Source organism: Takifugu flavidus, chromosome 14 (assembly GCF_003711565.1).
Source record: "Takifugu flavidus isolate HTHZ2018 chromosome 14, ASM371156v2, whole genome shotgun sequence".
Taxonomy (NCBI): Eukaryota; Metazoa; Chordata; class Actinopteri; order Tetraodontiformes; family Tetraodontidae; genus Takifugu; species Takifugu flavidus.
This window is the reverse complement of record NC_079533.1, coordinates 581,292-608,068: the sequence shown is the minus strand read 5'-3', so window position 1 is coordinate 608,068 and position 26,777 is coordinate 581,292. Positions and strand designations below refer to the sequence as shown.

Below are 26,777 nucleotides of genomic sequence, written 5' to 3'. Positions count from 1 at the left end.
AATGTCACATCTCCTAAAATAAAGCGCGCGACACTAAAATCTGCGCACAAAAGCACAATTACGGCAACAACCCCAACGTCAATCAAGAGAAAAACGCGCAACTTTGGCGCATTCTCGAGATTTTACGCGTTCGAACATTGACGAACTATCAGCGAGGTCCTCTGAAGGGATGTATGGATGTATAGATAGAAACAGGGATATGAGGTTAGCACGTTTTTCACCTTTAGTACCGCTAAAGTAACGTTCCCACAATCGTGCCACATTTGCAGCAACTTCAGATGAAATTAGCTTTAAATGAATAAAGTTGTGCGCTGCGGCTCCCTTCGCTTTGCGGGAGTTCTAAATGGGAATAATTAATTCATTAAGCAGACATAAAGCGCGGTTGGAGCGTGATTGGAGCACTTTTCTTTCATACGGCAGTCTGCGCCATCTTCGACAGTTTGGCCACTGTTAGCCAACATGATGCTAAGCTAACGCTAGAGGCGGGCAGCTAGCGCGGAGGCTAAGTGGCTAACCCATATTGATTGTAAATAGGCGACACTTACCGCTCCGCATCAGCAGGGAAGTTAAAAAGTGGGGTCTGGCCCCCGGGCCCCTGCTGCTGGGAACCACAGTTGGTAGCAGCGCAGCAATCGCTCATTCTGACTCTAAGGTAGCTTCCTTGCAAACAAAGTGGCTATGTTAGCTGGTGGTTGCACGCCAATAAGGCTACACGAGTAAAACTCTCCCGCTAGGAGACCGGAGTCAAGACCTGGGGGGAACCAGCGCACGCATTCTCCAATCCCGGGGTTGCTTCAGCCTAAAAGTCTCGGAAAGCGGCCGCGATGTTCGTATTTACATCCTTTCAAAAGTTGACGTATGGTGGACCAAAGAGTTCGGTAGCGTGTCAGCCTGAAGAGGGACCGTGCGGTACGCGCGGCCGCCGCTAGGGGGCGGCAGAGCCGGCCTGGCGGGCCGACGGGCTTTTACCGCCACAGAGAGGAAGTCGCCTCCTTCCTCCTCGCTTCCTTCTTCCTTCTTCCTTCCTTAAGGCAGCATGTTCACTTTTTCTACCACCCGTCAGGACATTTTTGATTAATAGTGGGGTTAGTATTTGTTAATTAAATATGTGCAGGATGTGATGAGCGCATTAAGGTTAAAGTTTAGACGCACGCAGAGATCTAGAGGACGCCAAGGACAGAGGAAGCGTCTTATCTTGAACACACAGCATTTATTGGAACAGTTACAGAGCGACAGCAGCGCCGCGACACACATGTTGCTAAGGCGAGCGGCGGGCAACGCCGGCGTTGGGCGGCGCCGCCATCACGGCCGCTCCGAGTCCGGGTGAGCCTTGGAATAGGCCTCGACAGCCTCGTCCAGGTCGCCCACAACGTCACAGTTCATGCTCAGGAAGATGAGGCTTTTGGATTTGAACGGGTCAGGCGTGTTCTCCAGGAGCCCCTGCAGCCGTCTGTACGCCACGTCCGAGCCGTCCTCCGGGGACGAGGACGGCAGGACGGCGAGCGCCCTGAAGATCCCACGCACGTTAGGGAAGAACCTCAGGTCAGCCAGGCGCAGGGCTTGGTGGACGTCGGGGGGCAGAGCGTCTCCGTCGGCCTGCTTGCTCCACTTCACCTGCCAGCAGTGCAGCTCCTCCGGCAGCACGCCTGCGTTTGGGAGGTCCTGGTGAAAGGACAGGACGCTCTGCGGCTCAGGGGCGCCTCGCTGCTGCGCCATCGCCAGCGGAACCAGCGACAGGCACTTCAGCGCCCCCAGGTGCTGCTCCCCAAACAGCCGGGTCAGCTCCCGGATCACGTGTTGCACCACGGGAGCGGACAGACGGTCCCTGTAGTGGCTCTCCAGGCGCACGGCTCCAGGCGCCGACGGATGCTTCCTGAGGAACGCTCGAGGAACCTTGATGGGGATCTCCATGGCCGTGGCCAGGTTGATGGCCTCGTCGGTCCAGAACTCGTGGTAGACGTCGATGTTGTCCGACACCTCCTTCAGGGAGTGAAGGACGGCTTCCAGGCTGCTCACCGCGAAGTGGCGATCGGCGGCTTGACCTCGCAGGTTGGCGCCGAAGGCCCGGGTCAGCGCCAGAGTGTTCTTCAGCACAACCAGCGCCATCACAAACTCAAAGCTGGTTATTGCTTTGGAGATGTCCAGGGCGGCGTTGGCCACCTCGTCGCTCCACCTCATTTCCTCGTTGTCGTGGATGCTGTCCACGCAGAGCAGGAGCGGCTCCAGAATCTGCGCCGCCACCTCGAACGCCTCGTTCTGCCCGGTCCAGTTGCTGCGACAGGCTTCCTTCAGCTCCTGGGCCGCTTCTTCCTTCTCCGGGAAGTAAATGGAGATGGCGTTGTCCAGCTCCACCTGCAGCAACGGGGACTGGCTGAAGAACGCCTCCATCTTTCTCAAGGTGGACAAGACCAGCTGGACCCCGGCCGGCGCCATCCCACCGGCCAAGGACAGGTTGAGGTTGGGGGAGATCGGGGGGTGAGGAAGGCCTGAGGGTAGCGCTCCAGCAGCTGGCCTGCCAGGGTTTGCATGTTCCTGGAGGAGTGAGCCTGAGCCCTGCACTGCTTCATGTCCAGCCCCCACTCCTCCAGTTCAGACAGCAGCTCTGTGGCCAGGCGCTCCTCGGATCCCCCCAGGGACCAGAAGCCAGCAAACCGGTCCTGCTGAACGTCGCGGCGATCCACAAACCGGAGGAAAACGGGGACGCAGCGTTCTCCCGAGAGCTCCACCACGTCGTCGGTGATGATGGAGAAGGCGCCACTTTGTTTCACCTCCTCCAGCAGCTGATGGTGGACCCACTTCTCAAGGGCTTCCACCATGGGAGCGGACTGCGTTGGGGACTCCTTACTGGACTCACAGCTCTTCTGACGGACGCCATCGGCACAGCTCTTTTGATATTCCATCAAGGCCTGGAAATTCGTGGACCCACAACCCTCACTGGGACCGTTCGGAGGGATGTTCTGTCCTCCCAGCAGCAGGAGGATTTCAAATAAGGACTTCAGATATTCTCTGTGTTGGCTCTCCTCCGCAGGAGCCTGCACGTCTCCTTCAACCGTGTCTATTTGTGAAAGAAAGACAAATGAAGAACCAGATCAAAGGAAACATGGGGCCAACATCAAAGGCACATTTCTTAATCATAAAGAGACACTCACTTCTCCCCTTCTTCTCCGATTCGTCACCTTTAGTCTGCGAAACAAAGAAAAATGAGATACGTGCTGAGGCGCACACACACACACACACACACACTTTACTGACCGTGTCTTCAGCGAGGGTCGGCACGGCGTCACTCTTTAGCACACTTTCCTCAGTATCCTGTCACAAAGCATCATTAGATGTGTGTGTGTGTCATTAAATGTTTGTGGATTAAAGCTTGAATCACTCCTTGCAGCCACATTTCTAAGGTAGAAAGCAACTTTATTCGGTCTCCTGGTGAGAAACTGCTGCAGAAACCTTCATCCAGCACCACTTACATTGAAAGCTGAAGGCTCAAAGTGATCCGCACAGATTCTGTAGTATTTATACAGGTGTTCTGGGGCTCTGCTCAGCACATCTGGATTCTGACACCTGGAGACCCATTTCTCAGACCTGGACACGTGGAAGAAAGGGAATGACATTAAACACAGAAACGCGCATTTAAATGGTGAACGTGCCCCAAAGGCAGCATATCGTTTCCACCCAGCTCTAAAATCGCCTTTTGCACAATGCAGATGTTGTCCTTTTATTCTCGCTTCAAAAGTAAAAATTAAACCCAAACTTTGACAAGCACTGACATATTTTAGCGCGCTGAATTAGCCGCTAGGCTGGCTAACAGTAGCTTGTAGCGTCGGGGATCTTTACCTGTCTGGATCGAGAGGAAAGCGGAACAGTGGCCGAGAGTTCGGCCTTTGGGCGGCGCAGCTCGGGACTGCGCAGCGGTTCTGCATCGCTGCTTCTTATCCCGGGTTAATTCTGTCCCGATAGTGAGAACAGTCACCCGCGTCAACACACGGGTGCTGAGCGACGCTTCTTCTTCGCCTCATTATGGCGCCGCGCTGCTCGCCCCAGGCAGCGCTACCGCCACCTACAGGTGAGCCCGGGAACCTTCATAAAAACCAACACGCTAATGCCAGAACAAACCCAACAACGCTTTAAAATTCCGCCCACCCCCACCATAAATAAACATTCTAAATTAAAAAGCGGTTTTTGCTCTTTCCACACCTTCTGCCAACATTTATATCTTCTCATATCACTCTATCATCGACCCAATTACCCTGATGGGATCACTGGTCAACCTAGCCCAGCCTTTATTTATGACAGCCCTCTTATTATCACTTATCTTATTACCTACACCTGTTAATAATGATGTTCTTATGATCTCTACCAGCTGTTCTGCTAGTTGAATCACAGCAGCAGGACTGTTGGGGTTCCATGGAGACGTTTCGTCCTCATCCAGGAGGCTTCATCAGTTCTAAGCTGGGGAGTTCCAGGTTCTTCTGCTCTTCAGGAGCCATGAACACCTTTGGAGATTCAGTCACCTGGTTGTTGGTTGCTCCAGCCCTCATTAATGGGGTTGGTTAGTAGCCAGTGTCCTCAGTCCTTCAGATGCAGGTGAACTGCTGAGTCCTGGCCTGAAGCTCTTCTACTGTAGGTTGTGCATGTGGTTGTGTGTTTAGTCTTGTAATGTTTGCACTCCCCCTCATGAACAGATGTTATCCTTTATTTGTAACCATGGGGGAAGAATGAACGACACATTATTATTTATTATTACTGTGAACGCGCTGCTTGTTTAAACGCAGTAAAAAAGTCTCGATTGGGCGAGTTTATGTGAATATTCTTCTCCGGATGTTGATGTTCCTGTGTCCCTGAGGCCAATCCAACGGAACGAGGCGTTGATGGTGGCCACCGGAACTTATTTAGGTTTGAATATTCAAACCGTGGCGCTGAGGCATTGACCATTCCGGTGTCTCGGGACATCTCGCGAGACTTGCTGGGCCAATCAGCGCGCAGCAGCACTGGAGTCAAATGAGCCGGTTTCTGGCGTCGAGGATCATCTTTGGATCCTGCAGCGGAGGTGCTCGCTTGTTGTGCAAGTGTGTGAGCGCGCACGCGGAATTGTGGTGTTTGTACGCAGTGTTGGAGCCGTCTGCTGACGTCATTAGTGGTCTCCGTCCTTTCCAGAAAGCCACATTCGGAACCGCCAGATGGAGAAGGCAGCGGGCAGCAGACAGCGCTGCAACACGGTGAGTTGTGCGTGTGCGAGTGCACGAGCAGCGTTTGGACACGCTCCCATTTAATGTCTTTTCTTTAACATTTTTCCTACTTTCTACATTGTTGATACGTACTGAAGACATCAGATTGACCAGAAAATGGTGATGTTTCATATTTTAGTCCTCGCAGCCGCCTGTATACCAACATCTGGCACTGGTGCTGGGTCGCGATCACACACACACACACACACACACACACACTAGTCCTCATTAATTGTACCCCACTCAGAATTGATTATTGTGTCTGAGCTAGTTGGAACCAACAGGCTTGCCATTATATGTGTGACTCTTCATGTAATTAGGTTAAAGTGTAGAAGAAAGGATGAGTTAAAGACGCCTTTCTCACCAGTTTAAGCACCTGGGCAGCGCCCTGGAGGGGTCCTGGCCCCGCCCTGGAGGGGTCCTGGCCCCTCTCCTGCCACCACAACACCTTCCATGAGTTGTCTGCATCATATGTGTTGATAGAACCTGTGTACATGGAAATGTATTGATTTTATTTTATTTTTTAACTCCTAGGGGAACAAGGAAAATGCTGCGCCAGCAAACAGGGGTCAGTCTTTTATTAAAAACGTCCCTGCTGCTCAGTTCCACCAGAAAGGGACCGCTAGTGTCCAGTCCAGGCAGCCAGACGGGAGGGGGAAGGTCCAAGCATGCCGCCAGGCCTCTCTGACAGCACCGGATAATAAAGGCAAAGCGGTGGTCCGAGAGGTGCTGAAGCCGCCACCGGCCGCCTCCAGACCTGCTCCTGGCATGTACAAAGGCAAGATGGTAGAGTCCAAAGTTGCTTGTATTTGGAGGGGGGGCAGCTCAGTGGACAGAGCCGCAGCGTCCAGGCTAAACCAGGCTGGATCTGCCAAAACGGGGCCCAAATCAGCGTTTGGTAGACCTGCCCACAAGTGTGGCTCCGTGGCCCCCGGCGGCCCCCGGGTTGGGCCTCCAGCCACTGTGGCCGGTACCGGCTGTAGGAACCCTTCCGTCTCAAGCATCCAGAGTCAGAAGAGGGTCAGCGTGGACACGGCTGAGGACACACGGTAACATTTCACTTGGTCCTCGTGCCTTTTTCTTTTTGGCCCTTAGAAACGTCCCGAATATTTTCCCTTTGCACAGGGCCAAACCGGCAGGGTGGCGAGCTTCTACGGCCAGGACTTTACAGAGCCCGGCCATGAACCAAACCAAGGTCTTCCAGATGAAGCAGGCCGACCCAGAAGACCTCCAGGAGGTCCCACCTGCCGCTCCTCCCCAGACGCCACCCGACCCGTCTCCGGGTCCGTCACAGCAGCCCGGCGATGACGTAAGGACGAACGCCTCGGGCTTTTCTGTGGTCGACTTACCCTCCATAACCGCCACCTTTTCCCCGTAGCTCGTAACCCTCGGCGCTCCTGACGGCGCCACGGCCGCGTCCCCCGGAAACCAGGAGGGTGAGTTTGTTTTTCCACGCGGCGCTGCAGACGTAGGCGGAGTCTTTACTGGACTCTTTCTTTAGTATCTGCACAGGTGGGCCATGAGGCCGACTCAGACGGATGGAGAGCAGGGCCGAAAACCCAACTGGGAGATGTTGCTGCACAGGTGGAGATCAAAAAAGAGAGGAAGAACCAGAAACTGGAGGAGGGCACGCCACCAAGGGGGGACCCTTCCGTGGTCAAGTACAGCGTCACAACCACGCCGTACCTGCAGAGGTAAACCCTCACTCGTCTTTCATAGCACCCAAACAGTCAGAAACCAGGCAATTCTCCGTAGCTACTTGGCTAACAGTGTTAGCAGTGTTCTTCTCATTTGAACCTTCTCGAAACGTCCGTCCTCAGTGTGAAGAAGACCATCGAGGATGCCGGAGCCAGTGCTTCCAGGAGGACCAGGAACATCAAGGACCTCAAGTTTCTCACGCCTGTGCGTCGTTCTTGCCGCATCGAGCGCAAATCTTGGCGCCTGCCGGCGATGCTGCAGGATCACGACCCGTGTGTGAGCTCGCTGGTTGAGCTGCTGAAGCTCGACGACAGCCCCAACGCCTTCATCTACAGGCGGAACCCAGCCCTGGAGGACCCGGCAGACCGGCCCGAGCTGGATCCGTGCACGAGAGCCGCTAACCAATAGGAAGATGCATCGGGCAACCAAAGACTTTCCCCTTTTAAAATGCTATGATGAGTTCAACACAGATCTTTGTTCCTGTTTTGGTGCTTGAGTTTGATTAAAAGCGTTGTATGGTCTTCGGCGTCACATGACTTAGTGGATCACATGACTTCATGGCTCACTAACCATCAAGGTGTCTGGAAACCTGTACTAACCAGGAAGTTGACAGCAACAACAGCGTGTGTTCAGCGTCCACCACCATCACGTTTATTCCTGCACAGTGAAAAGTTCTTGAGGTGCGACTGTTTCATACAAACTGATCAAGGATGAAGAACCGCGTCAATGCATCAACAAAACCCCAGGAAGCCTTTTTATTCAACCCAAACAAAAGTATAAAAGTACTTTCTCCACCTCGTCTGGCAAAGATGAGGAATTCTGTGGAAAGTTTTATGTCCTGGAGAGCCCGCGGTTGTCCAGGTCTTTGACCTACGGAACAGAGATGTTGGACGTGAGACGCAGCTTCAGCGTGACGCAGGACAGCTCCAACAGTGCTGGACCCCGGGTCCTGCTGGACCCCAGGTCCTGCCCACCCACCTTGTATATCCTGACCAGCCAGTGCTCCGTGGTGTAGGCCTCCTCCAACACATCCAGTTCAAAGTCTTTGTTCCCGATTTCGGCGTTCCTGACTCGGTCATAGCCAGGAGGACGCTCTGCAGAGAAGATCCAGCATTACACACAAGTCCTGGATGTGACACCAGAGGCAGGAGCGTGTCTGGGCACGTGCACGTGTCTGGGCTCGTGCACGAGCACCATCAGGCGCCTCAGCACAGCAACAGTCCTCGCATTTAGGGTTAAACTAAGAACGGTTAGTCAGCCCTGCTTGTGAACCGAGCGCGCACGTGAACACGCACGTGAACAGGTGTAAGGCCCTGAATGATGAAGGCTGCCTGAGCCGTGCCTGATCACAAACAGCAACCATGACAACCATCAACTCACCCGTCAGAGCTCCAGACCAGGATGCTGCCCCGCCCCCCCGGTTACCATAGTTACCAGCCTGTCAGCCTGCCTTGATGGGGTTAGGCAGGAGACTGGCGTGCACGTGGCGTGCACGTGGCGTGTGTACTCACTGGCCTCTGTGTAGACCTGTCCGAAGCGATAGTAGCACATCTTGTACATGAGGCAGTTGAGCAGGACGGGGGACCCCTCCCGGTCCACCCGGAACTCCCCGGTGGGGGTGTAGTAGTCGTGCTCCTTGATGTGCCTCCCCGTGTCCGTGCTCCCCCCAATACGCACCATCCACAGGAACTTGTTGATATCTGGGGCGACACACAGGTGGCGCTCATGAGCAGCAACCTCATGCTGCATGTTGTGGGAGTCTCCTCCCTCCCCCTTTCCTCCCCCCCTCCCTTCCTGCCCCTTTCCTTCCTTCCTCCCTCCCTCCCTCCCTCCCTCCTGTCCTCCCTCCCTCCCTCCCTCCTGTCCTCCCCCCTCCCGGAGGAGTCCAGTAAAAGCCGGTTCACCAACCATCAGAGGAGTATCCCGTCAGCCCACCAAAGATGACCAGGACATAGCTGACGTCCAACTCCCTCATGATCTCATAGGCCCGCTCCTCTGTGGACGCCATGGCCTGGAAGGCAGAAGACCTGGTCAGCACACACACACACACACACACACACACACAGCTCAAGGTGTCCTGCTCACCTGTCCAACCCTGGAGATGTGTGTGTTGTTCCAGGTGTTGTTGTCCACTAAAATGGTCCGATTGGCCATGGCGGTGATCTGATAGCCGTAGTCCCACCAGGACATGACTTTGGCATCCTGAGGACAAACAAAAGCCTTGTGATCCGCTTGTTCCTCATGTTGTTCCAACACATCTGGACACAACTGGGCAGCAGGCTGACCGCCCGCGAGGAGCAGGTCAGGTGCTGCCAACCTACAGGTGTGAAAAAGGGGCGGGCCCTAAAGGCCTACGGACCTCGGGGGTGTTGTGGCGGAGCCAGTAGTACGCCTCCCTGAAGTCATCGAAGATGATGCGGCTCCCGTCCCCACCGCGGGCCGACAGCACGATGGAGGGGGAGGAGTAGGCCTCGCTGGTCACCCAGGTGGAGTGGAAGGTGTAGGTGATCAGGAAGAAGGCCATGACCAGGATCATCCCACTGGCTACCTGTGAGAGGACACACACCGGAGCAGGGGTCAGAGCCTGCCACCCACAGGTGCACCACGCTGGGCTGGTGGAACCAGTGTGGGACCGGACCTCGTCTGTTTAGTGTCGTCATAGCTGGACCGTTACAATTACACAAGTTTAACTGGAAGCAGGAGAGCAACTGGTCTTCACCACGTGGGGAGACAGTCAGGACTGAGGACACCTGTGCACCTATAGACAGCAGGTGGGCTGCACCTGTGCACCTATAGACAGCAGGTGGGCTGCACCTGTGCACCTATAGACAGCAGGTGGGCTGCACCTGTGCACCTATAGACAGCAGGTGGGCTGCACCTGTGCACCTATACACAGCAGGTGGGCTGCACCTGTGCACCTATAGACAGCAGGTGGGCTGCACCTGTGCACCTATACACAGCAGGTGGGCTGCACCTGTGCACCTATACACAGCAGGTGGGCTGCACCTGTGCACCTATAGACAGCAGGTGGGCTGCACCTGTGTACCCACAGCCTGGTATAACCTGCTCCAGTATGGATGCAGGACGGGCCAGCCCAACAAGTCCAAACGCCATGGTCCAGTCATGCCACAGAGGGTTAGCGCTGCAGGCTAATGCTACAGGAGGACCGTGGGTAAACAGCCAGGTGTTTCCATGCAGGTGTACATGCGGCTGCGGCGCCCAGAGCGGCGAGCAGCAGCGGCGGTGGGCTGGGGGCGGCCCTACCTCGTTTTTGATGGGGTAGGTGGAATCCTGCTGCTTCTTGCTCTTCTTGTCCAGTCGGCTCACGTCTAAATTCTTCATGTATGTGGTGAGCACCTGGGACACGCCGATCCCCGACAGGATGCACATGACCGGGGCCAGGACCAGCATCAACCGCACCTGCAGACAGGACAACAGCAGCCCCCCACCCGTCATGTCCTGCCCCTGGCACCAGGGCCAGGCTCCGGAGGGTGCCAGGACCAGGACCAGGACCTACCATCACCGCAGAGAAGTACATGCTGGTGACGCCGTACATGATGATGAAGATCCTGGCATCGGACAGATTGCTGAAACAGTAGTAGAGACCCACTGGGAGGAGAGAACACACACTGACCGTCACCAACACACACACACACACACCACACACACACACACACACCACACACACACACACCACGGCCCGGCCCCTTCCTGGACACACACTTGCCTGGGAACATGAAGACCAGCAACTGGAGGTCAAAGTAGTAGGAGGACCAGGTGGTGGGCTGATGCTCCGAGACAGACGCGATGATGGGAATGTTGTTTTTGGCGTAGGAGGGGTCGAGCAAGGAGTAGAACCGGCCCGTCCACGGGGAGATCTTACCTAGGGGAGCACAGCTCAGCCACGGAACCACAACAGAACCTCACGTGAAGGAAGCCGCGAGCTCACCGGTCAGCATGAGGACGGCCCCCACCGACAGCAGGATGAAGCCCACCAGGGAGATGACGCTCTTGAACAGCACCTCGAACTGCTGCGCGTTCAGCTTGCTGCGCAGGTAGTCCACGAAGGCGTGGACCTGGCAGAGTCCGAACACGCCGAAGGCTGCCATGTGCTCCGAGGACTGCACGGGCTGCACGGAACCAGAGCTCAGTCCCAAACCCACTGGCCCACCTCGCGATGGTGCACGCTGGTGCTCACCTGGAAGCCCACAAAGGAGATCTGCATGGAGAGGATGGTGCCCAGGCAGTAAACCGTGCAGTACGCCACGTAGATCCGGTGAGAAAACCGGCCCGTCAGCATCAGGACCAGGACGTGGAGCGGGATAAGGTTGATCAAGAACACATAGCCTCCCCAGGAGGAAACCTGCAAGCAGACCCGCGTGGTGAGACGGAGCCAATGCTGGGACGCCTCCCTCGCCACTCACCATGTAGAAGTAGGCCAGCGCGCACACGGACGACCAGTACACCGAGCCCGTCTTCACCGCCTTGATCCACATGTAGTAGGTCAGCAGCATGCAGAAGATGGCGATACCTGAGGACGCACGCCATCGTCAGCTTTGTGTCCAACGGGCGCGTAACATGTGGGTGTGTGAGGACCTTCGTTATCGTAGGAGCCCGCCACAGAACGGGAGATGTAACCAGGCACCACGGCGATCATGGCAGCAGCCAGGAGGCCGGCCCCCGCATCCTGCACGCCAGAAAGGGCGGGATGTTACGGAGGCTGTGGGGGGAAGGAACCACAGCGCTACATCAGCTAGCATGCGACGAGCGTTACCTTCAGCTCCCTGGTGAAGTGGTAGGTCACGATGGCAGTAAAGGAGGAGAACAAGGGAGCCAAGAACACGCAGACGTTCCGGATGTCGATGGTGATGTGGAAAAAGTGTAAGACGTGGTAGAGCAGCGCCGAGGTGATCATCAGCCCTGCAGAGGCCAAGAAGAAGCGTTAGCGTTAGCGAACACGGCAGCACGCCGCCTCCTGACCCTCGACAGGCAGATCGGACATCAAAACAGGACGTAGAGGACGACGCTACTGCGGCCATGGCGACGCCGCTGCGGCCATGGCGGCGCAGGAGGCGGAGAGTCCTACCTGGGTAAATGGTGCCACCGATAATGCGACCCAGAGGGTACCAGGCCCGGTCATCAAACCAGTTGTGGAACTTATAAAATCCTTCTTCTGCCAGGAAACGAGTGGTGCGGTAGTTAAAGTACCTGGAGACGAGACGGTGAGACGCTTTAGGGTTAGGGTTAGGGGTCAGGGGTTAGGGGCGGCGTCATTAGCGTGTCCACGATGGACACGAGCGCAGCGGAACCACTTACGGGTCAAATTCATGGATGACGCTTTCGAATCTCAAAACAGAAAAGAGTCTGGTGGAGAAGGCTGAAAGGGAGAAGGTTCAGTTTGAGTTTGTTCGGATGAGAGAGGAGATATTCTGGGTGGAGGTCTTACAGAGGACGGCTGCCATGGACAGGATGAGCAGCTTGAGGAGCGTGTCCTGCTTCTCATAGGACAAACGCAGGAAGCCCACTTTAGTCATCTTGGTGAGTTCGGCTCAGCTGATCCAACCTGGCCAGAGAGGACAGAGCACAAGTCCTGGTGAGGAGAAGAGCTGGGGAGGAGAAGAGCTGGGGAGGGAGAGAGAGCTGGGGAGGAGAAGAGCTGGGGGGGAGAAGAAGCTGGGGAGGAGAAGAGTGGTGGGGAGAAGAGTGGTGGGGAGAAGGTGGTGGAGGAGAGAGCTGGTGAGGAGAAGAGCTGGGGAGGAGAGAGCTGGGGAGGAGAGAGCTGGTGGGGAGAAGAGCTGGGGAGGAGAAGAGCTGGGGAGGAGAAGAGCTGGGGAGGAGAAGAGCTGGGGAGGAGAAGAGCGGGGGGGAGAGAGGGAGGAGAAGAGCTGGTGGGGAGAAGAGCTGGTGGGGAGAAGAGCTGGTGGGAGGAGAGAAGAGCTGGGGAGGAGAAGAGCTGGGGAGAGAAGCTGGGGGGGAGAGCTGTGGTGAGGAGAGAGCTGGGGAGGAGAAGAGCTGGTGAGGAGAAGAGCTGGGGAGGAGAAGAGCTGGTGAGGAGAACAGCTAGTGAGGAGGACAGCTAGTGAGGAGAAGAGCTGGTGGGGAGAAGAGCTGGGGAGGAGAAGAGCTGGGGAGGAGAAGAGCTGGTGGGGAGAAGAGCTGGGGAGGAGAAGAGCTGGGGAGGAGAAGAGCTGGGGAGGAGAAGAGCTGGTGAGGAGAACAGCTAGTGAGGAGGACAGCTAGTGAGGAGGACAGCTAGTGAGGAGGACAGCTAGTGAGGAGAAGTGCTGGTGAGGAGAACAGCTAGTGAGGAGAACAGCTAGTGAGGAGAACAGCTAGTGAGCAGGACAGCTAGTGAGGAGGACAGCTAGTGAGGAGAACAGCTAGTGAGCAGGACAGCTAGTGAGGAGGACAGCTAGTGAGGAGGACAGCTAGTGAGCAGGACAGCTAGTGAGCAGGACAGCTAGTGAGCAGGACAGCTAGTGAGGAGAACAGCTAGTGAGGAGGACAGCTAGTGAGGAGGACAGCTAGTGAGCAGCACAGCTAGTGAGCAGGACAGCTAGTGAGGAGAACAGCTAGTGAGGAGAACAGCTAGTGAGCAGGACAGCTAGTGAGCAGAACAGCTAGTGAGCAGGACAGCTAGTGAGGAGGACAGCTAGTGAGCAGGACAGCTAGTGAGGAAGACAGCTAGTGAGCAGGACAGCTAGTGAGCAGGACAGCTAGTGAGGAGGACAGCTAGTGAGCAGCTTGGGAGAAAGCCCATTAAAGACCAGGTATTTGTCATGGTGGACAAGCGGGAAACCCAGTTTTGTAACCCTCTTTGACAAGAATTTCAACCGGAAAATGTTAACTGGTGTTTTGTAGCTCTGATAAGTGCTACACCTCCTTAGCTGCTGACTGGAAACCAGTTTCCTCATGATCACAGAGAAGTGCACGGCAACTATTTGACAACTACCTCTTATTGCACATCATGCCTGTTTTAAGCGAAGAATGCATATATTTCTATTGTCGTGGCCCAAACCGGGGCTAGTTAAGCAAGCTAGTTTCAATGCTTCTCCTGTACACTTAAGTGTTTAAGCGCTAACTAGCAAGGAAAACATGCTAACTGAGGGATAATCCCAACAATACTGAATCTCGCGAGCGAAATTTCTAAGATGGAAAACATCCACAGCTCCTAAAAAGTAGCAGTATGATAGTTAGGCAGAATAAAAGTTACCGTTGGGAAACGTGCTAAAAGTTTTAATTGATCTTGTGAGTCTCACCCGCTCCGCTCCTTCTGCTTGTCCGCTACTCTCACACAAACTTGATAACCTCTGCCCGCCCACACAGCGTTATACGGCACACGTATTGGTTGGGAGTCAACCTAACTTGGCCTCGCTGACTTGTGATTGGCTGCTCCAGAGTCACTGCGCCCTCCTCACGACAGCGAGCGAACCTTCGTGACGTGTCCTTAACTCAGGCGAACAGCGGCTCCCTCTGCCGGCAGGAGTGTGTATCGCAGCATATCTGCTGCCGCGCAAAATAAACCGCCTAAAATATACGATGTATAAGTTTTGGAAATTATGTTTCTCACAAATGCAAATCCGATACACGAAAACAATGAAAAACATAAACAGACACAGACTTTAGTAATCCCAGAGGGAAACTAACGTCAATGTGTCACCATAAAATGAGGTAAAGTATATTGACTCAACAGACAGTAACTGTGACTAGAAAAATATATTAAAAGCACATTAAAACATATGGAATCCGGTGATTTAGCTTAAAGGAGCAGCTGTTGAAATGCTTCCGGGATGAGCAGGGTGGAAAGGTCTCTTTCTGAAGCCTGTACACCATTCCTGGAGGGCTGGGCTCACCAGATAACGATCACCTCTGATCAAAGAATATGCTGTCTGTCTGTTTCTCTGTCCATCTATCATCCAGATATGACACGCAGGGAGAGATGGATGTAACATGATGATAGATGACAGACAGATGTGTGAAAGATATGAGGGAAACAGGCCTTTAATAGACATGGTTTTGTATGGAACAGCTCAATATAACGACACCATCTTCATTAACCTGTGTGTAAATGAAAGTCACCTGTGTGGTGTCAGCTAGTGCCCTGAAACCACCTCCCGAAGGGCAGCTTGTGCCGCTCATCCCGTGCACCGCTCCGTTCCCTGGGTCCACCCACAACAGGAAGCTAACAGATAGCATGACACACCACTTCTGAGGGCAGACTTGCTTTCAAGTGTTTTAATGACATCATCTGTGTCTCGGAATCTTCAGAGGAGAATCATTCAAATGGCACACTGTACAAAACTGACGGCGAGGGTTCCCCTGCGGCCGCCGTCATTGAGCCGGCAGCTGTCTGTGGCGCGTCGGGGAGGTGTGAGGGGACGCCAGTCGTTCCGAGGAGGCAGAGGACATCAGAGCAGACTGGAGGTTGACCGTCTTGTGGAAAAGCTTATTGCTGATGAGCACGACCAGAGAGAAGAGGCGCAGCTGGAAGTGGCTGAAAAAGGTGAAAAGAGCCGTTTCAGGCGGCGCCAGTGCGAACCAGCATGTTGTGTTGCTGCAACACTCACTACGGCGTCGTTGGCGTCTTGGCTTCGTTAGCGCTGATGATGAACAGAGGAAAGAGGATGGAGAACAAGCAACCACTACAACAGAGCACAGAGACCCCCATCACATCCCGCCTGAATGGTGTCCATCAAACAACCAATGCGTGGCCGCGGTCAAGCACGCCGCGGCGGTGGGGGGCGCTACCTGATGATGTACGAGGAAGGAAGCGCGGTGAGCAGAGCCATGGGCAAACCAAAGCCAAAGTAATACGGCCAGTTCCTCTCGATGTTGGACAGCCGCTGGTGCATCTCCACACCTCCAGCAGACACAAAGAGGCAGACTTCAGCACCCTTCAGACCCAGCAGACCGCTGCTGGGTGTGTGTGTGTGTGTGTGTGTGTGTGTGTGTGTGTGTGTGTGTGTGTGTGTGTGCAGCTCACCGTTGTTGAACCAGCGGTACTCGAAGCAGTAGAGCGAATAGAGCAGAGACATGTGGAGAAGGCTGACCATCTGCCCAATGGCATCAATGGGGAAGAGGCTAACGATCATACCCTGGGAACGACGGGGCAGCCTTTAAACCACGAGGAGGAGGAGGAGGAGGAGGCATTTGGACATGTGACCATGTGTGTGTGAGCAGTCATGACAAGTGTACCTGAATGAGGAACAAGGCCTGCAGCAGCAGGTTGAACAGCATGTCAGCGATGCTCTTACTGATGCTGGGGAACGCTTGTGCTTTACATCCAGACACCTCGAAGGCCAAATCAGCAATGTCCTGCAACACAGGAGGGACCATTCAGAGCTGCTGCCCTGCCCACATGGAGGTGGGACACCCCCGGTTCTGCTGCCCACATCGAGGTGGGGCACCCCCGGTTCTGCTGCCCACATGGAGGTGGGACACCCCCGGTTCTGCTGCCCACCTGGAGGTGGGGCACCCCCAAAGCTGCTGCCCACATGGAGGTGGGACACCCCCGGTTCTGCTGCCCACATGGAGGTGGGACACCCCCGGTTCTGGTGCCCACCTCAAGGTGGGACACCCCCGGTTCTGCTGCCCACACCGAGGTGGGACACCCCCGGTTCTGCCGCCCACACCCAGGTGGGACACCCCCGGTTCTGGTGCCCACCTCAAGGTGGGACACCCCCGGTTCTGCTGCCCACACCCAGGTGGGACACCCCCAGTTCTGCTGCCCACATGGAGGTGGGACACCCCCGGTTCTGCTGCCCACACCCAGGTGGGACACCCCCGGTTCTGCTGCCCACATCAGGGTGGGACACCCCCAATTCCTCCCAATGTTTCATACTTAAATGTGTGCAAATACTTTTGAGCGGCTCAACTTTTCGAGATCTGAAATTTGAGCCTTTATTTTCTAACAACTGAGATGTGATGTCATGAGTTGTCCTCAGTGCCGAGGTGCCCTTGAGCAAGGATCCTGCCTTCACCCTGAAAGGGGCGGTTCCATTCCCGGCACCTTACCTGGAACCAGATTGCGTTGACGATCTTGCTGAGGACAAACAACGGGAGGACCCAGAGGGCGCCGAAGACAGAGGTCAAGATGAACTCTAGCCAGGCCCAAACGCTGCCATGGAGGGACGGGTCACCTGGGTCAGAAAGGCGGGTTTAGCCTCAGCTCAGGAGCAGGTCTCAGGAGCTGCACCCTGTCCCCGGCACTCACACCTACCAATGATTTTTGCGGTGAGAGTCTGCAGCATTGGAATAAAGACCCGGTAGAAGAGGAACAGACTGAGCTGGAGAGAGAACAAGAACCTTAACGGGAACGCCGGGAACGGGACCAGAGCTGCCAGCTCTCCCTCCACATGCAGGGTCGGCTCCACCCTGCCTCCCTTCGTGGCCCGAAGTCCAGCAGACTTGTTCCATACTCACCCAGAACACTCCTCCATTCCAGGCGCAGCACTGCAATATCCTGCTGGCGACTTTGGGCTCGCTGGAAAAGAGGGAAACACAGACGACCCTTAGTAACACCTCAGAGTCAGCCCCGTTAGACCGGACCGTCGGCCCCGTCAGACCGGACCGTCAGACCGGACCGTCGGCCCTGTCAGGCCGGACCGCTGGCCCCGTCAGACCGGACCGTCAGGCCGGACCGTCGGCCCCGTCAGACCGGACCGTCGGCCCCGTCAGACTGGACCGTCCGGAACCAAACTGCCACCATTACACGCGTGTCTCGGGAGAATTAACGAGCACTAAGACAGCGCTCCAGCCATCCCCTTAGCTGGGCCCAGGCCCAGTGGCTCCACCTGGGGGGCCATTCCAGGACCTCTGACGGGGCCTCACTGAGACCCTATGTCAGAGTCACGCTCCCGGGGGGGCTCGAGGTTTCCTCCGCGCTGACTGGTTAAAGCCAGAGCAGGATGTGATGCGGCAGCCAGCAGAAGAGCAGCGTTAGCCTAGCAGATGCTGCTTCTCCTGTGGTTCCTCTCCCCCGCCAGCATGAAGGTTCAGTGCACGTTGATAAGGAGGGGCTTTGACCCTGGGGCGCGCTGCTATCTGATCACCACTGCCTATATCCGCCATCCTATAGACGATATAGGATGGAGGATATAGGTGGAGCTCTGACTCTCAAGAGCATTTGATGAGGTTAGCTATAGCGTAGCTGGAAGCCGTAGCCACAACATGCTCATGCTAATTTATCAGACGGCACCAAGGGACTTCCTGCTGGGCTGTAGAACATTAGCTTTGTCTTTGGTTTCTGACAACACGCTAGTTTCACATCAGGTCCAAGTTAACTTCATGCTAACACTTCAAAAACAAGCCTTGAAAAAGAAGCACGTTTTCTTCTTACACGTCGTGCTTGCGTTCCTCACTCTGGGCCCGTCGCTGGGCCAGGGCCCCGCTCACCCTCCTCCTGCGCTGCTCTTCCCGTTTCTGCTGGATGCGGACGTCTAATTTGGAAATCGTTCCGATCCCCAATATGGAATCCTTGATTCCCTAGAAATTCCAGTGTGAAACAGCAAATAATTGAAGTGAATGTTTCTGGAAGCACCTTCTCTCTCCTCAGTCATCTGAACACTTGTGACGACAGAAGCAAGTCTCGTCTTCCCTTCATCTCCCATCTGTCACCTAGTTTAGGTGATAACACTATAGGATCTATAGGAGGATCTTACAGCAGTCCGCCTCCAGCCTGTCCAGTCAGCTGGCAACACCAGGACAGCTCCCAGCCAACCGGACCTGCTGTGACCCCACTTACCATCGTGGAACTAAGGGGGTCGCTACATGAGACTGTGTGTTGGCGTGCGTGGACTGACCGTGGCCACATTACGAAGGAAGGTCCGGATGCTGTCGGTCATCTCTGGAGCAGCAGCACATCCATCAAGTGCAGACAACGGGGGAGCTGGTGGCTGGAGGGCCACTTCTCATGGCAGGAACCTTCTCACCATTCACCTGCTCCACACAAGAAGAAGAGCTCCAGGATGCAACAGCATGGAGAGTAACAAAAGGATCATTTACATGCCCTCCAAACCCCTAAAGCCTAGTAAAGAAGGATAAATGAACGTGGTGTTTTTAAACTAGCCATGTCCTTAAACAAGAATCTGTGGCAGCACCATGTTGCTGTCTTTGGGGAAATGTGCATTATTACATGCTTATTACACTGATATCAAGGTCCACATCAAAGGAACCTCAACTGTAATCCAGGTTTGTCTGCTTCGATCTTCTGAGGACATCAAGCACTTAATAGAACCTTCCTACTGAAGCTGAATTTACAGAACCGCTTCTCAAACACTGCACTTATTTCTATCTATCTATCTATCTATCTATCTATCTACCTAGATAGCGTCAGCAGAATGTCTCCACCGATTCTTGGTGTGAAGAATCAGGACTGAATTAAGGACTGTCCGGTTGAATAAGCCTTAGTTGAAGCTTCAGAAGGAGCTTTAGCTCTGTATTGTTAGCTAGCCGCTACTGTTGTTGGTGCCGCTCGGCAAAAACACGCGTCTCTACGAGCTTGGCAGTTTAAACGCGGAGCACAGAATTAGTCTTTCGCGCTTCCTTACCTCATATGGCAGATAAAACTATTTGATTTGCTTCTTAACTTTCTTCTACACCTTTAAAGTGACCACAACACCACGACACAAGAGCCCCGGGCCGTGAAAAACAAATTGCGCAAGCTCCGGTTTCGAGGGATTCTGGGAAATGTAGTCTCGCGTAGCACAAAAATGGCACGATTACAATTTTATAGTACAGCGTGTGTGCACTAAATACTACACTAAATATGCCTGCGGTATTTATTCATTTGTTACCTACTAATACATCTAGTTTAGGTATAAAGACAATGAGGTACATTTAAAAGCAAAGCAGCGCAATATCCAGTTTAACTTCAGTGATTTTAATTACCTTATCAATACGTACCAGGAAGGAAAGCGCCTCGGTTGTTTCTTTACAGGACTTGGGATAACACCAAAAGCTCATTTCATGATGGTTCGCTGATGAGCCGTCCCTGACACACCCTAATGAGGGCGGCGATGCTCGCTCCCGAGGGCGGCGCGCTCCTCACGCCCGCTGGAGATGAGCGCTGTTAAAGCGCGTGAGTGGCAAAGAGCTCATCTGGACTCCATGGTTGTCTTGAGCATCCGAAACGTGCATAAAAGAAATGCACTCATCTGCCTGGGCGCTGTGGGCTTCATCGCGTGCGTCTTTTTCGGGTGAGTTTTGTCCACTTTAGTTGTTGCTGAACCTGAATGACGTCATGTAGATTAAACAGCTGATTATGCAGTAATAATGATGATAACGCTGACGATGCTAATAATAATGACATAAATGATCAGGGACACGTGACGCCAGGTCATTACTGTGAGTGAGACTAGTTACTTTAGTATAAATATGACGTAATATTGGTTATCACTGATTCACTTCCTACTTCATCAGTTTCTCCCAGGGAATTTGAACTGCATTGATTATAGTTTGTTTAGTTGACACACGATGGTTTCCATTCCACTAAAGTGAAGGGTGCCAGTGAACTGGACCCGTCCAGAACCCCCTTATAATGCTAATGTGCTGATGTGACTGTGAGACAAATGAGATTCTACTTCCAGTCTTCCAAGGAGGCAGGAGAGACTCGGCAGGCGGGCTGGCCTGAGTGCAAACTCGACCCAGTTCCTCCTGGAGGGACAGCCCTTCCAGATCCTCGGGGGGTCGGTCCACTATTTCCGGGTGCCCCGGCCCTACTGGAGGGACCGCTTGTTGAAAATGAAGGCCTGTGGTATCAACACTCTGACGACGGCTGTGCCCTGGAGTCTGCACCAGCCACAGAAAGAGGTCTTCAGCTTCCAGTCCCAGCTGGATCTGGAGTAAGGATCCTTCCCCTCTCCCTTCAGCCGTGCACATCCTAGCACTGAACTCTGGCCGAGGCCGCCGTGAACGTGAAAGAGGCTCGCCTGTCGTCTCTGACACCACCTGTTCTCAGGTGTATTTTTCTGGTCGCCATCGGTGCTCTGTTGCTATAGAGACGCCCAGAGGCGCCGCCTGCCAACGCGTTACTACACCACATCCAAACCGCTGTTGTCAAGGAGCGTCCTTTGTCTTTTGAAACAGAAATTGTGGCAATTTTAATTGATGACTCTGGATTTGATTCACTCTAAAGTGGGTTCGATCCTCTCTCCCATCAGGGCCTTCATCAACCTGGCTGCTGATTTAGGCCTGTGGGTGATTTTACGTCCCGGGCCTTATATTTCATCTGAGCTGGACCTGGGAGGGCTACCAAGGTGTGTGTGTGTGTGTGTGTGTGTGTGTGTGTGTGTGTGTGTGTGTGTGTGTGTGTGTGTGTGTGTGTGTGTGTGTGTGTGTGTAGAAGAATGTACACGTACACTCAAACCCTGTATGCAAGGCTGGAAGTGGCCACTGCTCGGGTGAAAGGGGGACCAGCCCAGGCTTTGTCTATTATGGGCTGCACAGACTGACTCTTGTTCCTGGGTGACTCCATGCCTAAGCCAGCGTCTCGTGTCCTGTCTGTGCAGCTGGCTCCTCAGGGACAGCAGCATGAGACTGAGGACAATGTACCCAGGCTTCACTCAGGCCGTCAACGTCTATTTTGACAAACTTATCCCGAAGATGGTCCCACTGCAGGTAAAACCTTCTGACCCAGTTTCGACCGTGGCCGTTAACGCTTATTAAAACCTAACTTCTGTTGTTTTAGTTTAAAAAGGGAGGCCCCATCGTTGCTGTGCAGGTGGAAAATGAGTACGGCTCTTTTGCAAAGGATGACAGTTACCTGCTTTTCATCAAAGAGGTAATGTGATTGTTGTTGTCCTGGAAAGTTGCTCAACCGCGCCACCTCCTGGACACATGTGGAGACTGAAATCCTGTTGAATCCTGAAAGGCTTTGAAGTCCCGCGGGATCAGCGAGCTCCTGCTCACCTCAGACCGCCTCGACACTTTGGAGTGGGGAGGTGTTGATGGAGGTATGCAGGCGACACTACCCACACGCTCACGTGCACGTGGACACACTCACCTCATGGACTCTCTCAGCCATTAGAGCAGTCAAGCTGCAGAAGGTCAACCAGAGACACGTGCAGGACCTACGTGCTCTTCAGGTCAGTGAGACACGAGTGGCGACCATCACCTGAGGACACATGACGTTTACTACTGTCCTCCAGCCCAGCAGCCCCACCATGGTGATGGACCTCTGGACTGGTTGGTATGATGTTTGGGGAGAGCTTCATCACGTGCTTCCCCCTGAGGGTAAGACCGTCTCCCAAAGTTTAGAGGAAGAGACTTTATTCAGTACTCTACTAGGACCTTGCTCTTTAAAAACACAGTAAAATTAAAAGTAGCAATCGTGAAACATGGACTTGATCTGGTGGCTAACGTGTGGGCTGGTTGCATGTTGCTGCTGGGCACACCAACTGTCTCATTGTTGCACAACGTGCGCATGGATGTTCCCAATAATGACGTATTTCCCGTGGACACATGGCAGATATGGTGTCGGCAGCGAGGGAGCTCGTGAGCCAAGGCATGTCCGTCAATCTGTACATGTTCCACGGAGGCTCTAGCTTTGGATTCATGACTGGAGCACTTGGGGAGCCTTCATATAAAGCACTGGTTCCCAGTTATGGTGGGTGCCCTTTGTCTTAGGCTCCATCTGAATTATTGATGCCATAGTGTTGGACCTCCTCAACACAGACCCTTTTAAAAGATGATAATTAATCGCTCTTTTTCAGATTACGACGCTCCTCTGTCTGAAGCCGGGGAATACACGCCAAAGTATCACATCCTACGGGATTTACTGTCTCGATTTACCAGTATGGGGATTCGTTTCACCTAAAGTCACGTAATCAGTCGACCTCCACTCACGTCGTCCTGTCTGTTAAACCCAGGAGGCCGTGTTCTCCCCGAGCCGCCGGCTCTACATTACAGGGAGTCTTATGAACCAGCCGTCACGTACCAGCACTTGTCTCTGTGGGATGCTTTGAGCTACACCGAGGGGGTATGTTTTATTGAAAAGTATGTTTTATTTCATTTCAACCCTCCTGACATGTTGCCGAATGGCCCAAATAAGTTCTGGGTGGAAAACAGCTTTTATGAACTTTGTTGTCTGTTGATTGGATGTAGCCCTTCAGGTCACCCAAGCCGGTTAATATGGAGAACCTCCCTGTGAACAACAACAACGGACAGGCGTACGGGTACACGCTGTACGAGACTACCATCACCAGCGGGGGGTCGCTAAAATCAGGAGACAGTGTCCGAGACCGAGCTCTAGTAAGTCTTCAGGAGCCCTGGAGATCAGCGCTGGTAACCTTTTCTACATCACGAGACTTTTCAATCAACCTCTAAGAGAAAGTCGGGCGTTAGTACCACATTCAACATTAGCTGGCACAAACTGGAATGGCTGGGTGGATTCCAGTGTGGTTAGGAGGGCTTTAGTTAATGGTATTTAACAGGAAAGCCCCGCCCACACGTGAAGATCAAAGACAGAAAATAAAGATAAAAGAGAGAAACACAAAGAAGAAGGGCAGAAATAAAGAATAGCATAACAAAAGCCAATTAAAAAGAGATCAAAGAAGTAAGAAAGTAGAGATCCACCCTAGATCACTTTAAACAGCCCTTGTTACTAGATATGTCTTCGTAATACTTGAAACTTTCTGTGCATGACGAGGGCTCCGCCGGGGATGCAGCAATATTTAACAGCGCCCCCGGTGGTAACAGGAAAGGACGCCCAATACTGATCCAGGGCCGAGGGTGAATGGAACGGGTGCACAGGAAGTGGGCGGAGACCCGTTCATCGCTGCGTTCCCGTTAATGAGTATGTTGTCGAACTACTACCGATGCGCAGTACTGCAGCAGTTGTTCCATCATTTCCCTGTAGGTGTTTGTAGACAGAAGCTACATCGGCCTCCTCAAGCACAAGCGGCTGGAACTGGCAGTTCCTGGTGGTAAGGTACAGTACTGAGGCCAGGCACTGAAGGCCGCTGGGCGTCTGCACCATCCAGTTTTCAGTTGTAAAATCCAAACTCTCTTTAGGGACCCCGCACCTTGAGCTTATTGGTGGAAAATTGTGGGCGTGTCCACCAGGGTGGCGGCCTGGACAAGCAGCGCAAAGGTGACTGACGACTGCTCGCTGTGCTCGAACTGCTCTTCAGGGAGCGCTCGCTCGTTACTGTTCAAGCTAATGTGGCCTCTGTGTTTCCAGGCCTTGTTGGGGAAATCCTGCTAAACAATATCCCCTTGCGGGATTTCACAATCTATAGCCTTGACATGAAACCCAGCTTTATCGACAGGTTTGTGTCAGCAGATCTGCATTCTCTCTCTCTAATGCTCTAATGATGAGGACGTTCTCTGCCAGCCTTTACCAGGCACCTTGGAAGACCCTTTCTGAAGGGCCCACATTTCCTGGGTTCTTCCTGGGGAAGATTTTTGTTTACGGTTATCCAAGTGACACGTTCGTGAAGCTGCCAGTGAGTGAGAGGAATCATTTTCAGCATTTAGAATTAATGGAGAAGTTGGAGCAACGCTGTTTGTTTGGATCCACAGGCTTGGAAGAAAGGTGTGGTCTTCATTAATGGGCTGAACCTCGGCCGGTACTGGTCGATCGGCCCCCAGCAAACACTCTATCTTCCTGGTCCCTTTCTCAACAGTGGAATCAACCAGGTGCAGATTGTGATTTACGTTTGCTTTTTTGCCTTCTGTTGTGGAGTACTGTGCTTCGATGTGCTTGTGGCCTCGGCGTGCATGCTGTGCCAGAGAGTGTTGGGCATTGAGTCAGTTACTCTGACAAAAGCTTTGAGAGGTTTTTAATTTGTTGCGTTTTGGACACCTGACACTAAACAGCAGACCTTTCCAGGCTGGACCTGGAGGTCTGGAACGGGCCCTTTTCCTCTACTGACCAATGGTCAATACTGGACAAAAGTACATAACAAGGCCGATGAAATGCAGTCGGCAATAACAGCCAAGACAATTACAAATCAGCAAAACGTTGTTGCAATGAGATGTTCCGACGGACAGACGAACTCTATGGATTCCTCTGTCCATACGTGGCTTTTTATAGCTCTGATCTTTCTGGATCTTATGTGTGACACTCACTTCTGGTGAGACACAAGACTTCCTAAAATCCATAAATATTCTAGTTTGGGACTACAACAGGGAAGGGGCGTGGCCAGAGTGTACGGGGTGTTGGGTGAGGGCTGACGGCCGAGAGCAGGGGACCGATGTGAGGACAGAGGACGTGTGTCCAGCTACTGTCTTAGTAAAGATGTTCTCCACTGCTTGTGTTTAACCTTTGATGAAGAACAACGGTGGTGTATGACCAGGAAATGAGCCCTTTAAAGTACACAAGCAACAAAAGCGTTGATGTCAACCTGCTGACTGGAACTATTGCAATTTAATGTGTTCATATGAGATCTCTTCCTCCTAAATGAAGGTTATTGTGTTTGAGGAGCAAGAGGGAGACTACTCAGTCCACTTTGAGGACACACCGGATCTTGGCATGGCTGCTGACCTCTAATGAAGATTCACCATTTCACTGCTCGTCATTTTTATGTGAAAATATTTGGAATAAGATCAAATTAGACAATGTAAATAGCGTGACACCTATAGTCAATTAAATGTAATTAAAGTTCAGAATTAAATTACAGAGAAAGGAGCTGTACTTATTACACAGAATAGAGATTGATATAGGAGGAAGTAGATAAAAGCATAAATACAGAAACTCTGCATCATAAAACTAACCTTTGTTCTCTGTAATCGCAGGTTTTATGTGATATTATGTGGGAGCCAGCAAAAACAGGCCGATGACAGTGGAGATGACACTAGTGTGATGATCAGTAGTATTGATAGTGATTATTAGGATTATTAGTGACAATTATTAGTGAACGCCTGCAGTTTTTGAACCTTGCCTCAGTTCTGGTTAAAAATGGGACATTTTGAAGAGTTTGGAAATGAAGAAGACTCTTTAGAAATGTTCTTGAGAAGCCCTCAGATCAGGAGGATCTCGGCCGTTCTGGTCCTCATGGTCAGTTCCTGGCTGTTTTGGCCTGTTTGGCCTCCTCCACACTTGGTATTGGACGGATCTCAGCCTAGGACTCACGTCCCATCACGCTGAGAATCGGCAGCATCAGGTAGAAAACAAGCAGGTGTGTGTTGCAACGTGTGCATGTGAGTGTGCGTGCGTGGGCTCTAGTCCCACCACCCTTCCCTTTGCGCAGGCAGCATGTGGCACACATTGATTTACGTATTTATTTACTTACTTTTTACGTATTTATTTACTTGTTGGTAATTGACGCATGTATCAAAGCTCGTTTCATACAGTGACCTCATTGAAAACATGCAAAGCCTGAAGAACTTTTATTTCTTAAGCATTTAGATCAAATCGTCTTTCTTCATCAGCAAACTTTAGCATTTCTCTTCCAGCGATGAAGTTGATGGCGCGTAATCTGATCATGTATCAGCAAACGTCTGCTGACCTCATCAACACTGGTTTTTACTTGAGAAAATCGAGTTCACTCATCTTCATCAACATCTTCATGTCTACATTCACCTGTTTCACTTATTGCTAACTTTTCTTTTGTTAAAGTTCACCAGTTCAATAAACATTTTGTGGAAACAGTAATTGAATGTCGTGATCTTAGTTCCAAGCAAATAATCCAAGATTCCTAGTTTCTCCAGAACAGTGCAGCCCTGGTCTCTTGTCCTGGAGGCTCATTGGCTGTTCTGTTCTAGCTGTGCTGCTTGTGGCCTGTGGTCTGGAGGGGTGACCCTGACTCCTCCACAATTGGTGCACAAAGTGGCAGACACACACTATACACAAGCATCAACACACACCACGTCTAGATCTACATACTCATCAGCATCTAGAATCTGCCGCCTCCA

General features: G+C 52.9%; 5 protein-coding genes across 18 annotated transcripts; 2 read left to right on the top strand and 3 right to left on the bottom strand.

Annotated features, from left to right (window-relative positions):
- Positions 1-1,190: 1,190 nt before the first annotated feature.
- thap12a (THAP domain containing 12a) lies at positions 1,191-4,029 on the bottom strand. The gene is given in 6 exon segments (XM_057055629.1): positions 1,191-2,462; positions 2,465-3,055; positions 3,150-3,183; positions 3,253-3,309; positions 3,468-3,582; positions 3,835-4,029. Coding segments are annotated over 6 exon segments (2,043 nt in total). The 5' UTR covers positions 3,921-4,029; the 3' UTR covers positions 1,191-1,302.
- A 400-nt stretch (positions 4,030-4,429) lies between these two features.
- Positions 4,430-7,444, top strand: si:ch211-266i6.3 (uncharacterized). Of its 4 annotated transcripts, none has more exons than XM_057055639.1 (7): positions 4,430-4,584; positions 5,155-5,216; positions 5,760-6,274; positions 6,351-6,534; positions 6,604-6,661; positions 6,727-6,919; positions 7,046-7,444. In XM_057055639.1, the coding sequence occupies exons 2-7, from the start codon at positions 5,178-5,180 to the stop codon at positions 7,329-7,331; spliced, it is 1,275 nt and encodes a 424-aa protein (XP_056911619.1). In that variant the 5' UTR covers positions 4,430-4,584; positions 5,155-5,177; the 3' UTR covers positions 7,332-7,444. The 4 variants fall into 4 exon arrangements, with proteins under 4 accessions (XP_056911619.1, XP_056911617.1, XP_056911616.1 ...); XM_057055637.1 differs by lacking the exon at positions 4,430-4,584 and adding an exon at positions 4,602-4,620; XM_057055636.1 differs by lacking the exon at positions 4,430-4,584 and adding an exon at positions 4,603-4,620 and having other exon boundaries at positions 5,108-5,216.
- Positions 7,445-7,547: 103 nt separating this feature from the next.
- Positions 7,548-14,453, bottom strand: stt3a (STT3 oligosaccharyltransferase complex catalytic subunit A). 2 transcript variants are annotated; one of them, XM_057055628.1, is made up of 18 exons: positions 14,183-14,453; positions 12,370-12,486; positions 12,240-12,300; positions 12,010-12,131; positions 11,698-11,843; positions 11,520-11,610; positions 11,348-11,454; positions 11,122-11,286; positions 10,873-11,053; positions 10,651-10,806; positions 10,441-10,532; positions 10,188-10,343; positions 9,283-9,471; positions 9,009-9,125; positions 8,832-8,934; positions 8,435-8,623; positions 7,902-8,017; positions 7,548-7,793 (listed from the first exon to the last, which is right to left on the bottom strand). In XM_057055628.1, the coding sequence occupies exons 2-18, from the start codon at positions 12,455-12,457 to the stop codon at positions 7,755-7,757; spliced, it is 2,118 nt and encodes a 705-aa protein (XP_056911608.1). In that variant the 5' UTR covers positions 12,458-12,486; positions 14,183-14,453; the 3' UTR covers positions 7,548-7,754. The 2 variants fall into 2 exon arrangements, with proteins under 2 accessions (XP_056911608.1, XP_056911607.1); XM_057055627.1 differs by having other exon boundaries at positions 14,137-14,258.
- Positions 14,454-15,143: 690 nt separating this feature from the next.
- On the bottom strand, positions 15,144-19,964 carry ei24 (EI24 autophagy associated transmembrane protein). Of its 7 annotated transcripts, none has more exons than XM_057055652.1 (11): positions 19,827-19,964; positions 18,725-18,860; positions 18,262-18,407; positions 17,346-17,406; positions 17,143-17,209; positions 16,938-17,062; positions 16,119-16,238; positions 15,907-16,018; positions 15,672-15,783; positions 15,491-15,565; positions 15,144-15,417 (listed from the first exon to the last, which is right to left on the bottom strand). In XM_057055652.1, the coding sequence occupies exons 2-11, from the start codon at positions 18,764-18,766 to the stop codon at positions 15,255-15,257; spliced, it is 1,023 nt and encodes a 340-aa protein (XP_056911632.1). In that variant the 5' UTR covers positions 18,767-18,860; positions 19,827-19,964; the 3' UTR covers positions 15,144-15,254. The 7 variants fall into 7 exon arrangements, with proteins under 7 accessions (XP_056911632.1, XP_056911630.1, XP_056911633.1 ...); XM_057055650.1 differs by having other exon boundaries at positions 18,725-18,882; positions 19,827-19,949; XM_057055653.1 differs by lacking the exon at positions 19,827-19,964 and adding an exon at positions 19,472-19,710 and having other exon boundaries at positions 15,491-15,523; positions 18,725-18,882.
- An 18-nt stretch (positions 19,965-19,982) lies between these two features.
- On the top strand, positions 19,983-26,517 carry LOC130538222 (beta-galactosidase-1-like protein 2). Of its 4 annotated transcripts, none has more exons than XR_008953817.1 (18): positions 19,983-20,119; positions 20,510-20,764; positions 21,083-21,178; positions 21,431-21,539; positions 21,610-21,702; positions 21,793-21,874; positions 21,942-22,006; positions 22,070-22,154; positions 22,390-22,527; positions 22,634-22,714; positions 22,790-22,899; positions 23,025-23,171; positions 23,779-23,845; positions 23,934-24,012; positions 24,103-24,190; positions 24,256-24,367; positions 24,444-24,560; positions 25,330-26,517. XR_008953817.1 is itself a non-coding variant. In XM_057055632.1 (18 exons), exons 1-18 carry the CDS (start codon positions 19,983-19,985, stop codon positions 26,322-26,324), a joined length of 1,872 nt encoding a protein of 623 aa, XP_056911612.1. In that variant the 3' UTR covers positions 26,325-26,517. The 4 variants fall into 4 exon arrangements, 2 of the variants coding, with proteins under 2 accessions (XP_056911612.1, XP_056911611.1); XM_057055632.1 differs by having other exon boundaries at positions 23,779-23,850; positions 26,319-26,517; XR_008953816.1 differs by having other exon boundaries at positions 23,779-23,850; positions 24,103-24,367.
- The last annotated feature ends 260 nt before the right edge of the window (positions 26,518-26,777 follow it).